At 40.9% G+C, this 13,958-nt stretch overlaps 1 protein-coding gene across 10 annotated transcripts in view; it reads right to left on the reverse strand.

Moving 5' to 3' along the window:
- Positions 1–13,958, reverse strand: part of LOC130906756 (membrane-associated guanylate kinase, WW and PDZ domain-containing protein 1-like) — a 183,678-nt gene that overhangs the window by 129,156 nt on the left and 40,564 nt on the right. For all 10 annotated transcript variants that reach the window (XM_057821414.1, XM_057821404.1, XM_057821396.1 and 7 more), the window contains exon 2: positions 4,417–4,533. In XM_057821414.1, coding sequence (XP_057677397.1) covers positions 4,417–4,533 — 117 coding nt within the window. The remainder of the gene's footprint in view (positions 1–4,416; positions 4,534–13,958) is intronic.

A 13,958-nucleotide genomic window follows, 5' to 3' on the forward strand; every position in this document is an offset into this window, starting at 1 on the left:
CCACTGTAATATGCACAGCTATTGGAGAAACAAGTTTAAAATGGGGCCAGGATGTGAAGCGGGTTTCCTCAGAGTCTCAGACTGAGAAATAAGAAAGACATACTGAACAGGTACAGGTATTTTCCTAGCTACTTTTTATCTGTTTTCAGGGTATCAGTGCGCAGTATGCACAGGGTGTGACTGATGTCACGTTCGTCACACAATGGCTGCTTTTGTAAGGTATGTCATATTTTGTGTTTAAACATTTTCTCCATTAACAGAGGTCTAAGAAATGCGCAATTCATTCATTCATTCATTTTCCAATTTGGATACTTAAATACTTCCTGCAACCGTTTTTCACATGGCGATTTATACTTCATTTTTACTTTTTTTCCTCATTTATACTAAGTATTGTCGATTACTTTAAAGTGCCTGTGACATGAAAAGCATAATACACGCGGAATTGTATGCTCCTGAATGAAATGGACCACTTGGATGTGTGAAAAAGCGATCGATATATTTATTCAATTTTTTGAATCCCGCACAACGAAAATGACAGACTTCCGGCTTCGGTCTTGCTTTGAGGAAGAGGGCGCTGTGACGTGTACGGGAGAAGGAGTCCTCTTCACTATACAGCCGTACTGTTGTATGAGAAGGACTAAGGATTCAGCTGATTTTGCGGATTAATTCGTTTATTTTTTGCATCAAGCCAGCCAAACGACTGCAGAATTTTTTTTCTGCACCAGGGAGAGGCGTGTTAGCCTTTTTGGGGTTTCAAAAGGTTCCCATTCACCGGTGGATATTGGTCAAAACAAGCCCTACTACTGTGGGACCATGGGACTTACGAGGAAGTGAGTAAACATCGTGTTTTGTATTATGTCAAATACTGGGATCATTTTAATATGTAGGTGGCTTGCATTTTGTGGCTGACATGCTCCTTGTCCCCTCAGCCAACGACCGGCGGCTTGTCGCACATCCCGCCGCCGGGAGAGCACTATACTCGGCCTATTGCTCTCTTCATGTGCCCGGTGTTCTGTCCAATTTTCCAACCGATCAGAAATTGCAACTTGTGTTAAAAATAGCCGCGAATACAGCGATTACGAAGTAAACACTAAAAACTTTCGCTAAATAATAGACTGCTTAGGTTTGATCATGGATGGGCATGTAAAAGCTCTCCTCATACACATATTGTCATGTTAGCTGCATTACAACTGCAGCCGCCCTCCTCCACTGAGTCTCTCGCTGTTTATGACTTCGCCGTGTAGTAAAGCATTATTTTGTCATATTCGTGTTAACCATTTGGCAGCTACACGCTCCTCCAACGTCGACCGGTGGTCATTGTCCAGCTGCTTCCCCGCAAACGAGACCTCTGCCCTCAGCAGGGGAACGATGATCTCTAACTTGTTCGCCGCCGGATGGGTTGCCGATCGGCGAAGACAATCGACAACCCAGTCGTCATGTGAAATGATTTGGGCTTGTTATGTGTGATTTTCCGCTTCGAAGACTTTGGAACATCACTCGGTTCGGGTTAGCATGTCAGCTAGCTGTCACGCCTCTTGGTTTGTTTACATTCTCCGAAGCCGGGGAAGGGAAATGACATAAGCCCGACTTAGGTGGCATAAAATATCGTTCGGGAGGTGTGACAGTAAAGGTGAAGTCGACAGTTTTGACCATTATGAAATAATTTTGCCATCGTCCTGAATAAATGCATTTTTTTAATTTCATATTCCATTTAGCAAAAGACTGTTATTTGCCATGACCATGCCATTTATTTAGCTAGTGGGGAGAAATACTTGGATAAAAAGAATATCCTGTAAAAAATATTGGTGTAGAGAGACTGAAACAATGACATTTTGCGGCTCTCGTTGTCGCGTTTTCCTCGTTCTGAATAATTTCCCCTCAATGGGCTGCATACTAAATCAGATGAAATCTTTACTCTGCTGACGTCATCCACCCGTTGGTGATGCTAGAGCCCTATAATAGCAGGCGTGGCTAACCGGCAGATTAAAAGACTAATTTGTCATCATCTGCGCTTTGCTAAATTGTTGTATATAGTCGAATCGTCTCAAAATATGATTCTAATTCACATAATAATGCTATTTAAGACTTTTTTCTCCTGTTGTACGCACTTTAAGGCACATGTAATTATCACTCTAACTCTTTATAGCTTTCCATGATCGTGATTGGTTGACATCACCATCAAGGAGCTATATCACTTCCACAAGGAATGCATCAGATGTATTTGTTAACCCTCATTAGAAAAGCTTGAAAGCACCATTTGGAACCATAACCCTTCTTACGACCCTAATGTTTTCGCCTGACCCATAAAGGGAGTCTTCGCTTTTCAATTTCTTGTGAAAGTGCACAGCCAATCAGCTCACGGGATGAAGCCACTCTTATTGGCAGTCTCATCGGCAGGAGAGGCTGCAGTGGTGCTCATTGGTGCTCCAATGTGTCAATCTGAGTCCCCGTGGGTATGTATAAAGCCCCTGAGTCATGTCTGCATTACTGCGAAACAATGTCTCTTGAGCCTCAAAATGAAACAATTTTATGTATGTATATATATATATAAAATATATTTTTTCTTCTGTTTTTTTTTTCATGAATAATTTTTAAAACCCTGCAATGCAGTGAATCCATGAAATGTGAACTGCAAAGTCTTGAGGGACCACTGTATATATGAAGTTTTTACATTATTTTGACTTGAAGGTAGCGTATGAACGGAACTCGATCGTAACTGGAGGATTACTGTACAAATGACCCTCATTTGAAACTCTAAGCCTCCAATTTAACATCCAAAGCATCAAAACTCAATGTATTTCAGTGCCTGCCAAATGTTGGCTAAGAGTAGGATTGAACCATGATCACAATCTGAGTTTAATAAACCCAAAGAAAAATTATTGCTCTATCATTCATGACATTGCTATTACAGCTCTAAAATTATTTTTTTTAAATGTTTAGGTATTTTTTGTTTAATTTTTAAACAAAATACCTAGTACCTTAGTAAATAAAGAAAGAAAATGGGCATTATAAGTTTCAAAATAAAATTGCAGGATACTGTACCGTGTACCTAATGTTGTAGATTAATGTTCGAGTCGAAATGAGCTGATGCCAGCCATGTTCATTATCAATTCAGTTAAGTGAAATTAATTTACTCTCTTTTAATTAAACAAACTAATATTTTTTTAATAACCTGTTAATTTACAGGGAATAAAAAGTCAAGTACCTAATATGAACTATATCTGTCAAACGCCGTGAACGTGTCAACTTAATGCGCTGACAACGAATACGTTAATCAAGTACTTTCATATGTACGATGTGATCAAATGCCAAGTGTAGGCACATGGCACAAGCAGAATGATGTGTGTCAATTAAGGCTGCAACAACTAATCGATTAAATTGATTGAAAAAAAGAAAACGATACAATCTGCCAATAATGCTTTAACTTTTGGAGGACATGTTCATTTAACGAAATACAAAAACAGAGAAGAGCAGTTTAGACACCAGTAAGAATCACATTTATTAGGCGATCCTTATAGTGCTGTTTGCCTTTTCGGTTCAATTTGAATGTCACTGTCTATCCTTTGTGTGGCACAAAGGCCTTTTCATCATCCTTGATCTTTGTAAAGGGCCAGTATGTTCACCACATAATAATCAGGCAGAAATCTATTTTCAATAAATCAGAACATCATAATCCCCAGCAGGGCAAAAGAGGCGGATTTACCGGTCACATGGCAGTGCAAGAGAAAGAGCGAGTGAAAAAGAAAGAATTAGAGGGCCAGAAAAAATTGAGAACAAGCAAACATCAGCCTAAATTTACTTGGGAAAATTCTAACATATTAAAAAAAACATATCTAATCCCAAATCTGAACACTGAAACAAGTGGATGTTGTGTCAAGATGATACATTGCTGATTTTGTCATGCCGAAGAAAAAAACACTTACACCCAGAAGTCACACAATATTATCGATTGTTCCACTGTGCTTCGCCATTGACAGACTTTAAGCATGGAGCCTTGTGGCCGTCTCAAATTAAGAATAGATGCTGCAACATAAACAGCGTGATCGGAAAACATGTCGAGCCAAATTTCATTCCAAGCTTGATGTACAATTGAAGCCTAGGAGAGTGCAGGGTGTTTGCTAGCTTTAGGATAGTACAAAGTATATGATGAAGAATTTATGGTGAATCATTGTTTATTCATGTTAATAATTTTCCTTTCATTCATTATTAGCAGAGATGACAACATTAAACCATCCATAAAAAGAGTTTTTCTCGACAAAATGAAACCACATGAGCTTGAAAATGGATTAAAAAAAAAACAAATACGAAGAAAAAAAGAAAAAAAAAGTAGGTCAATGTGTAAAGACTGCTTTAGAGATACAAATTATTGTGCAGATGTTCAGTTTAAGAAGCCAGAATTACACCAAATTTACTCACAAGGCACAGCATGGCGGTACAGATTGGCTCTGATGGTCTTCTGCAGCTCATGGTCAGGGGAAGCCTTTTGGAACCTCAGACTCAAGTAGTGCTTCAGGTCTTTGTTGAGCTTATTACCTTGATAAAGCAGACACAGTCAAAGTGAGTAAAGCACATTTGCACACACTACATGTTAATCAAAAAGTGAGTTTGAAAATATTCCATTCAATGAAATTGCAAAAAGAGAACATTGGAAATTGGGATGCTTTTATTCCATTAAGTAATAGAAATGGCACAAGAGCTGTCGAGAAACAAACTGTACAAACAGTGATTTTCTAACAAAATAGCCAATACAGGAAATACAAAGAGGATCATGAGTAGTAATTGATCAAAAAAATCTCTGATTGGGTAGTACTATATAATAGCCTCCCATTGGCTGAAATGATCAGGCCTTCGCCTCATCTATCCAATGACAGGTGACCAATAATGCTTGCTGCCTGTGTCTGAACACGGCACGGCCACTCACAATGGAGCCAGATGGTCAGGGCTCGCTCTCACGCCAGGGTCTCATTTAGGGCCATTTAATGATCTCCAAATTTATCATCCAAGTCTGGGGGAGCTGGCAAGCCTCTCTTAGGGGAGGTGCTGTCCTCATTTTGGCCTTTCATTAAAGAGGGAGAGTTTCTTCTGACTCTGTACTTCTTGACAGCAAGTAGTACAAATAGCACATAATATACTGTAGCCAAACACTGAGCCAAAAACTTTAGATAATAATATGTTATGTAATATATAGAGAACTAACACAACCTTACAAAGTCTTTAAACCAAATAGATATGAATGGCAGTATGTCATACTTGACACTTCTTTGAGTAGAGAATAAAGATTTTACGGGTGATATAATCGATGATGCGATTGGCCCACACAAACTGGCATCTGTTATTATAATGGAAAGTTGTAGCAGATGGATTTGTCAGAATTTAATCTTGCATGACTATAAATAGAAATTAATTGATTAGACAATGCTATTATACAAATTTAAGTCAGGGAGAAAATCATATTGGATTCAGAGGTGATGAAACGATAAAAACCAACCAACAAATAAAAAACAAAGCTTAACCTAATGGGAAAACAAAGCATCATTCGGTCCTAGACTTTGCTGTATTTTTCCGTTCTTGCTGCACAAACACACACATACACACACACACGCACAACTGTGTAGCACACTGCAAGTAAAGCACAGTCAGGTAATTGTTACCTAGCAACCAGCCAGTGCTGACGAGCACCATTATGGTCCCTGCTTGGCAAGCAGCAGTCAGATTGTACAGAAACACACACACACATTACGTAGTGTTTGAAAAAAAATATGTGTATATATAAACAGTATGTTTATACAAATATATATTTACAAAAAAATTAATTTACGTATTTTCGTTGGGCATAACATCAATATTGCTGGCTCACACAAGCTCCCTGCCACAAGGACCACTGTCAGGAACAACCACTTCCTGTAGCGATGCACAGCGAGTGTCAGGCTCCATCAGTGAGAAAGTCATCAAATATTTAATATTTATGAGTATTAACACCACGTGGATCACAGATAACACAGGCACTAACGTGCTTTTCCAGTGTTGGGTGGGCTTGTGCGCTGTTTGGACCCCACTTGGGTCTCTTTGGATGAAAAAGTACACATTTTGTAAAGAAGCAGGCAGCTCAGAAGTATAAGTCATTGGGTCCTACTAAAGGTAGATAGACTAGTTATTCATATGTAGTGGGAGGGCTAGCAATGATCATTCACTGCCACTGAATTAAGACTCAATATGGTACAGTGGATATAAAAAATCTACACTTTAAAGGCTAGGTTGTGAAATACGAAAAAAGACACAGCCAGAGTGCATCTAAAACAGGTGTTAGGGGGTGTAGAATCAGTGATTTACAATTCATACATGACCTTATTTTTCAGACGATATTGTACCTAAGTATGAGTCACCAGCCAAAAAAATGAAGAATGACGAGGAAAATATACCGCATATATATGCCCTAGAGGAGGGGTTGGGAACCTATGGATCGCGAGCCAGATCTAGCTCTGTTGACCGCTGCATCTGGCTCGCAGACAAATCTATAATTATTACAAATTGCACGAAACGGCGAAGGTCACCGGTCATATGCTGGTGTTGTGCAGTAATGAGCAGACGTGACTTCTGCGGCGTATGTTAACTTTTTTAATGCTCCAACAACCCTCGCGCAATTCGGACTAGATATCATCAAATAGCAACCTAAATGTGCTACGTTAGATCCCCCAAAGTCCCATGCCATTGGCTGCGAGAGCCAAGGGTGATCAAGGGACACGTAGTCCATATACTACAACCGGCCGGTTCGCAGCAATTTTAGTGGGAAAGTGACAAAGATACATGTTGTTGTGTCTATCTATTTATCTATCTATCAATCGCTTAGGCAACGCAGATGAGGCAGAGACACTGTTCAAGTGGGGTTGCTGTATTTTGCTGTCGAAAATAGCGGCCGAGGTGGGTGTACTAAACTTCCCTCGTTTTTAGTTTTGTTTCCCGCGTTGTAAGCTAACTTTAGAAACCATTTTGAGAAGATGGCTAAAAGAAAAAAAAGACGAGGAGTATCGTACTTTTCAGCAGGAATGGACAGAGGAATTTACCTTTGTGGAGAGTTTTTGACGACTTTTCGGATCATGACAAGATAATTAAACGGATAAAAGACATGCCTCTGTCGGCAAGAACTGTTATAGATCGTACAATCATGATGTCAAATCAAATTGAAGAACGCAAGTGAAGGACATAAATGCGGCACTGTTTTTTTTCTTCGCTTTGGATAAGTCCACAGACGTAAGCAATTTATCACAGTTCAGCGTGATTGCAAGGTTTTGAGTATGAAAGGGACAACAAGTAGGGAGGATTTATTCACTCATTTGCTCCCAAAAACGTATAAATACGTTCTATTTTTAATTGTTTCAGTGCCCCAAAGACGTATTTATACGTCTTTTACATTTCTGACATCTCTAGGCTCCGGGATCCAGGGTGGTCCCCCGGGCCACCCGCGCACCCATCAACCGGCCTTCAGGGATGGCAGGAGGGGATGCACCATCAACCCCACGTCTACCCCCGCCCGCACACCCGGGCCACGTGCCGCAGCCCCCCAACCGGCACGGCACGCCACGGGACCCCCAGCGGCCCACCAAGCCCAAGGCAGGGCAGGGTCCCCGGCCGGTGCAGGCAACACCCCGCTGATACACTGGCGCCCAGCCAGCGACCCGCGACGGAGCGCAGGGCGGATGTCCAGCCAGAGAAGAGAGGCGAAGCCGAAGGCAGAAGAACGCCAAGGAACTGCCACGGGGCGATGCAAGATCGGAGCCCCAACCCACCCACCCCACTCCCGCGGCCGGCAGCCCAGGCAGAGGGGAGGCCACACCCCAGGAGCCACGCCATAAGGAAAAAGTGTGGGACCCTACCACCCTAATACTGTGGCTGCCAGGTTCCCAGCTGGCAGCCATCACTCAGCACCGTGATGGGATTGTGAGGGGAGGGTAGTGCAATGTATGCATTAAAATAGGAGAGTTTGGCTTGGGGCAGTGGGACCGCAGCATGGAGTTTCTGCCCAGCCGCCCGTCCTACCGCCCTTTGCCGGAGCTCTCCTGTGGAGTATGATGTGTGTAGTGCGTTTAAAAAAGGTGCAGGGATGGCGGGGCCTGTGGTGAGGAGGCAACCGTGAGGTACCCCCCCCCCCCCTAAATGCTGTCACAAAAGCAAAAAATAGCTGTTTTACAAAAAGCTCAATTTCTCTTCTTTTTTATCAGAAATTGGAAAACTGTTCAAGCTATTTTCTAATGCTGATTTCTAAAGAATGGAAAAAGATATGAAGTTAACTAACTTTTTTTTCCTGCTGAAAGAAGAAGGTCTTTCTTTTGGTGGGGTTCCATGTTTATATAGCAATAGAACAATAGAACAGAATTTTCTGTGGGCCTTGCAAAATCAGTCAAATTCCAGTAAAACGGCCGGGAGCGAAGGGAGTTGCACTGGTGAAAATGGCTGGGAGTGAATGAGTTAAAGTCCTTTACTGAGTTATAAACTGGTTTAGCTGTGCACTGATGGTGCTCCGTGCGTGGTGGGGAAAAATGGGATTCGTGGCGCTTCCTGAACTTGGAGACGCATCCTAAGTTTCTCAACGCCTGTATGAAGCTTAACCAAACCAAGTATCAACCAGACTACAAAGCCATCAGCAAAACCATACAGCACCAGAAGTCGCATTAATAGTAAGACTTACTCATAATTGATTAGCAACAGCATAACAATTTTATTGAAAAAAGAATTCAGACACTTATTGCACTTTAAAAGTGTTTAAATTACATAAAATGCACACATTACTTGTATTTTTAGTTTTAAACATATTGTATGGCTCACACGGAATCACATTTTAAAAAATGTGGTGTTCATGGCTTTCTCGGCCAAAAAGGTTCCCGACCCTTGCACTAGAGTATACGTCACATTATTTTTGGTGGAATTTTAGTAGAGACAAAGAACAAACATGATTAGGCCTGTCGCGATAACAAATTTTAGTGTGTTTTAAATTTATCGCATAAATTATTGCGATATGCGATATTATTGCGCCCCCCCCATCTTTTTTTAAACGAATTTACAATAACACAGTGAGAATACAGTATATATTAATAGATCCAGTACACTCATTTAATGATATTTACTCTTAAATTCAAAATACTTTTTAAGAAATCACAAATAAAAACAATAGACCATGCCTCTTAAGTAAAAGACAACAATATTAATACCGCACAGAAACACAGAATAAATAAAATGTGTTTTTCAAGGAAAAAAAATAAAATTGCACTTAATAACTTAAGCATTTAGGCAAATGAAAACTTTTCCCCTCAAAGCTTCTGCTATGGTGTTCCATAGGGATGCAACGATACAGCTAAGTCACGGTTTGGTACGATTTTCGATACGGGGGACACAATTTTCGAACCGATTCAATACATTTAATGCTTTGGAAAAAAAAAAAAACAATTGTATATTTTGTTTCCGGGGTTTTTTGTGCTAGCGAGCAAAAATTAAATTGCCATCATATAAACATGCATTTTAGTGCATAATATTTATGTGCTTACTTCTTACTGATCTGAAGAAATTTTGTATAAAAGTGCTGAGAACAATCTTTACTGTTTGTAAAGTGAGGGGGGGCACACTGTTGATTGCTACAGCTCTTAGCAGCTAGGTTTACTAATTGAGCAAGACATCCTATTTGTGGTCTGAATCCATCTGCAGCATTATCTATTGTCACTGGTATGGATTTATTTGGCCTTCTTAACTTCCATTCAGTCATGGCGGTTTATAATTCATCAATGTAGTATATGGACTACGTGTCCCATAATCACTTTGGGCTCATTTGGCCAATGGCATGGGACGTAGCACATCTAGTTTGCCATTTCACGATATCTAGTGTGTGCGTGCATTAAAAAAGTTAGCAAACGCCACAGTCTTCACGTCTGCTCATTACTGCACAACACCAGCATATGACAATCGACTTTCATAAACAGGACGAGTTTGAAGCACAGCGCTCTTAATTTGCCACTCAATGTCCATTCAGCTGTCCGTTGTCAAAGCGAGGTTGTTCGTAGCATCCAAGTCGGTACAATGTTTTGGCGGACTTCGCTGTAAATATCCGGTGCTTTGCCGAAAAATAGCGTAAAATGTCACCCCTGACGGGAGCGCCCACACGTCAACAACACCGGCACGCCGGAGATGGTCCGCAGTCAATCCGAAGCACTGACGAAGCCGGTATACATTGAACAATAGGATATAATGGGAACGATTGGCTCTGGCGCTATTTTTTGCCGAACCTGGAACGAAGATGCATTTTGCATAGTTGGTAACAAGGAATCCGAGCTTTTAATAGCACGTCTGCCGCACGCGCGCACACACGCACGTGCACGCGAGGCGATAAATCGCAGTGGAAAAATTGCCGCCTTCATTTTTATTTATTGAGCGATAAATGGAATCATTGCATATTGCGACAGGTTTAATACCTGATACATAATTGCAATAGCAATAAAATGGAGAAAAGTTAAAAAGGGGCTGTTAATAAAAACATATTGAGATAACTCAGGCCTTACAACACAACATAACTTGTTTATCAAACTCTTGATATCACTCCTAATCAATGCTAAGTGGTTAAAAACAAACTATGATAAATACATTGTTCAACAATGCAAGAATGTATAAAAATAGGTAAAAATAACAGTTTATTTATAAAAAGAACAGCCTTCCGTAAGTTGCATGTGTGAGCAACATGGCCACTGTGAAGCAGCACTTCGCAGAGAAATGGCTGCATACGCTAGTGGGAGTAGAACTTTCTTGCTATCTTAATTTTTTTTTTTACAGTCGATGGTTGTCGATGGTAACTTCTTTTTGGCTGTCTACAAAAAGCATGTCTCTGAGTGTTGTTATACTTCTTGTCAATGACAAGAATCTGGTAGTCAGTCGAGCCAGCCTTTTACCACACATGGCATGTTAGACTGGTCTTCTGTCATTTGGGCTGGATTTCAAAATTGAATGATGATGATGTTTACTAGAGGTGGAGCTAACAAGCACAGTCTGAATCTAAAAGAAGCAATCAAAGAAGCACGGATGTGACGTAAAAGCAACACAACTCACCCTGCCGGTTATAGTGCATTTGTAGTTCACAAACATTCATGGATGCGGTTGAATAATATGCGCATCAGTGAACAATAACTGCCATTTTTGTGAGTGTGTTGGCGTGTACAGTACTTGTTTTTGAAAAGAGAACAAACCCTAAAAGTCCGTTCAAAAGATTTGCGGGGTTTAGTCTGTCTTTGACTGTGTCTGATAGCCAGTCATAGCGTATGTGCAAAGTTTGTTTCAGTGTTTTCTCATGCGTCGAACAAGACAAGTACTGGCAGAATGCTGAAAAAAAGTCACGCTTCTCTTGAGTGTTTAATGTTGCTGTTTCTCTCAACTGGAGTGTAATAAAAATATAGTTTACAGGCAGTCCCCGGGTTACGAACGAGTTCCGTTCCAAAGCTGGCGACGTAACCTGAATGTCTGCGTCAATCGGAATCAACCCTTTAATTACCCCTAAATCTCAAAGTAAATATCCATAACATGTACGCCATTAATGAAATAAAGTAAAACAACATACTTTACTTACCATTAATGCTGAGAGGTGTTACTGTTACGCGACTAAAAAAAAAACCAAAACTGGAGACAAAAGCCCCTTTCAGACTTACATCCCGCTAAATTCCTTTGTAATGTGATTTACCTGTGTCATGCTCTCAGACATGGGGAGATGTACCAGGAGTTTCCCGGGTTGGACACTTTCAAAATTGTCCTGTGTTGGCGACTCAGCGCTCTCTGTGCAGGGAGGGCGGGGGACGGGATTTGATAACCCAGACATTACATGATTTTTCTGTCGGCATCGGCAAAAAATAAACCGCTCATTTCCAAAGATGGACGATGGACTGCCTCTTCCTCGACTCTAAGATCCGGTAGTAATTTAATTTCATTATGTTTTCAATTTAATTTTGGTATCTTTGCAGTTTGCCATGTAGGTAATTGCGATGCAGTGTTTCACCAAGTATTTTTTGAAGCTGTGGTGGTGGGCTGCATCGGAGTCAGACAGCCTCATCACGTCGTGCCACGGCGAATTTTATTTCTTTTCCATGATTTTTTTCCCCCAAGAAGAGCCATGTCAAAGATATATTTGAAATATTTCATTAGCTAGGCTAATGTCATAGCTCTCAGCTACGGTACATGTATGCAAAATGCGTAGCTGATTACAGCAACGTTACCCTGCGTAATAATACGACTTTTTTTCTCGTAGCAATAGTACAACTCACATCTCGTAGTGACTCAGGGTTGGCAAAATCCAAATGTTGAAAGAGCCATATTTGACCCGCCCAAAAAAACAAAAAAACTGATACAGTATGTCTGGAGCCGCAAAAAATTAAAAGCCTTGTATAAGCCTTATAATGATAGCAACATTGGCTGTATGTATCGATACTAGCTATATTAGCCTACTATTGAAATGACGAAGTTGGCTAGAAATACACAATTAGCCTTCATGATTAAATGTTTATTTTCCCTGCAGTGGATCCTATAGAGAATGACGTACCACGTGACTACTCTGTTGTACGATGCCACCGCAAGTTTAACTTTATTACAATATTAATGAATTCAAAGAATGTTTGAGTCATGTTTGTCCTCCTAGAAATCCTATTTAAAAAATATTTATATTTCCCTCCTCCATCTTTTTCCATTTGAAAAAAAAAAAAAAATGAAGCTCCAGAGCAGTGCTAGAGAGCCGCAGGTTACAGGCTGCCGTCGTAGTCCTTTTCTTTTTATTTGACTCTTATAAGTACTACATTACCACAACAATAACAGTCCTTCTGTCAACGGACCCATTTCAAGGACTAGGGGGGAATTCTAATAGCCGTGTAAAGAGTTTTCTCGATTCGGTGAGAAGGTGAATAGTTTTTTTTCATTGTTCATCAACTAAATTTCCACACAAACGTACATCGAGGTACCATTAACTTAGCAAGGAGAGGTATGAGTCGTTTTTCGAGTGTCCCAGAGCTCGCGAAATTTGAAAAAAAGCGCATTTATCTAAGTTTCGTCAGCCGTAATTGCGTATATCCGTCAGCCGAAAGTCTGATAGCAAACATAAAGTACACTTGCCCCTCCTTGTCGAAGTTGGCGCGCCGGTGTTGTGCCGAAAAATAACCACTCCGCGTGTAATGTACCCCCTGACGGGAGCGCCCACACGACATGTCACTCGTAACAAACAGCTTTTTCTTACCAATCGATGGGCACGGAAATGACTTTCTTGTACCGTTAATATGTATCATTTTACTCTGCTTGAACTAATAAATCTTGTACTGTGACCGGTGCTCTGAAAATAGAGCAAGGCCTTATTTTGGGCCCTGCCTCTCCGCGCAAATTCAGTCAAACTTTGCTTTCCGTCCAAGACAGTCCAGCGCTCACTTTTGCCGAAAAGTCCGATCCAAACTATTGTAATGCCCCCGATATGGGGAAGAAGGAGAGAAGTCTGTATTGGCTTACCCACTTTAACGTGGTAACAATAATAAAGAAAAACAGTAACAAAATAACAGCGGGATGCCACGACATGAGACCGCTATCTCTCACTATCTCACTCGTTCTCTCATTCTTCCTACTTGTTCCCCTTGCGTCACAGCTCCCCAGTACGATTGTCTCTAAAGGGGGCCCCACATAGTTACGAACATTACAATACACACTGAATAGGTTTCCGCTGAACTCCTCCCACTCGGCTGCCGCTAGTTTGAAACGGCCTTTAAAAAATAATTACAAAGATAAATAAAATACATCTCATTTGCAAGGGGTGGCGGATTTTATTTTGGTGTGGCGGTGCGCCACAATCTGTTCAATGTAGGGGAATCCCTGTTATGTTTACCGCTTTTCGTCTTACAGCAAAAAAGGAGGAAATGACGATCGGTCCACCATGATATTTATGTCATTAGTCTTCGCACTATGAC

Source organism: Corythoichthys intestinalis, chromosome 2 (genome assembly GCF_030265065.1).
Source record: "Corythoichthys intestinalis isolate RoL2023-P3 chromosome 2, ASM3026506v1, whole genome shotgun sequence".
Taxonomy (NCBI): Eukaryota; Metazoa; Chordata; class Actinopteri; order Syngnathiformes; family Syngnathidae; genus Corythoichthys; species Corythoichthys intestinalis.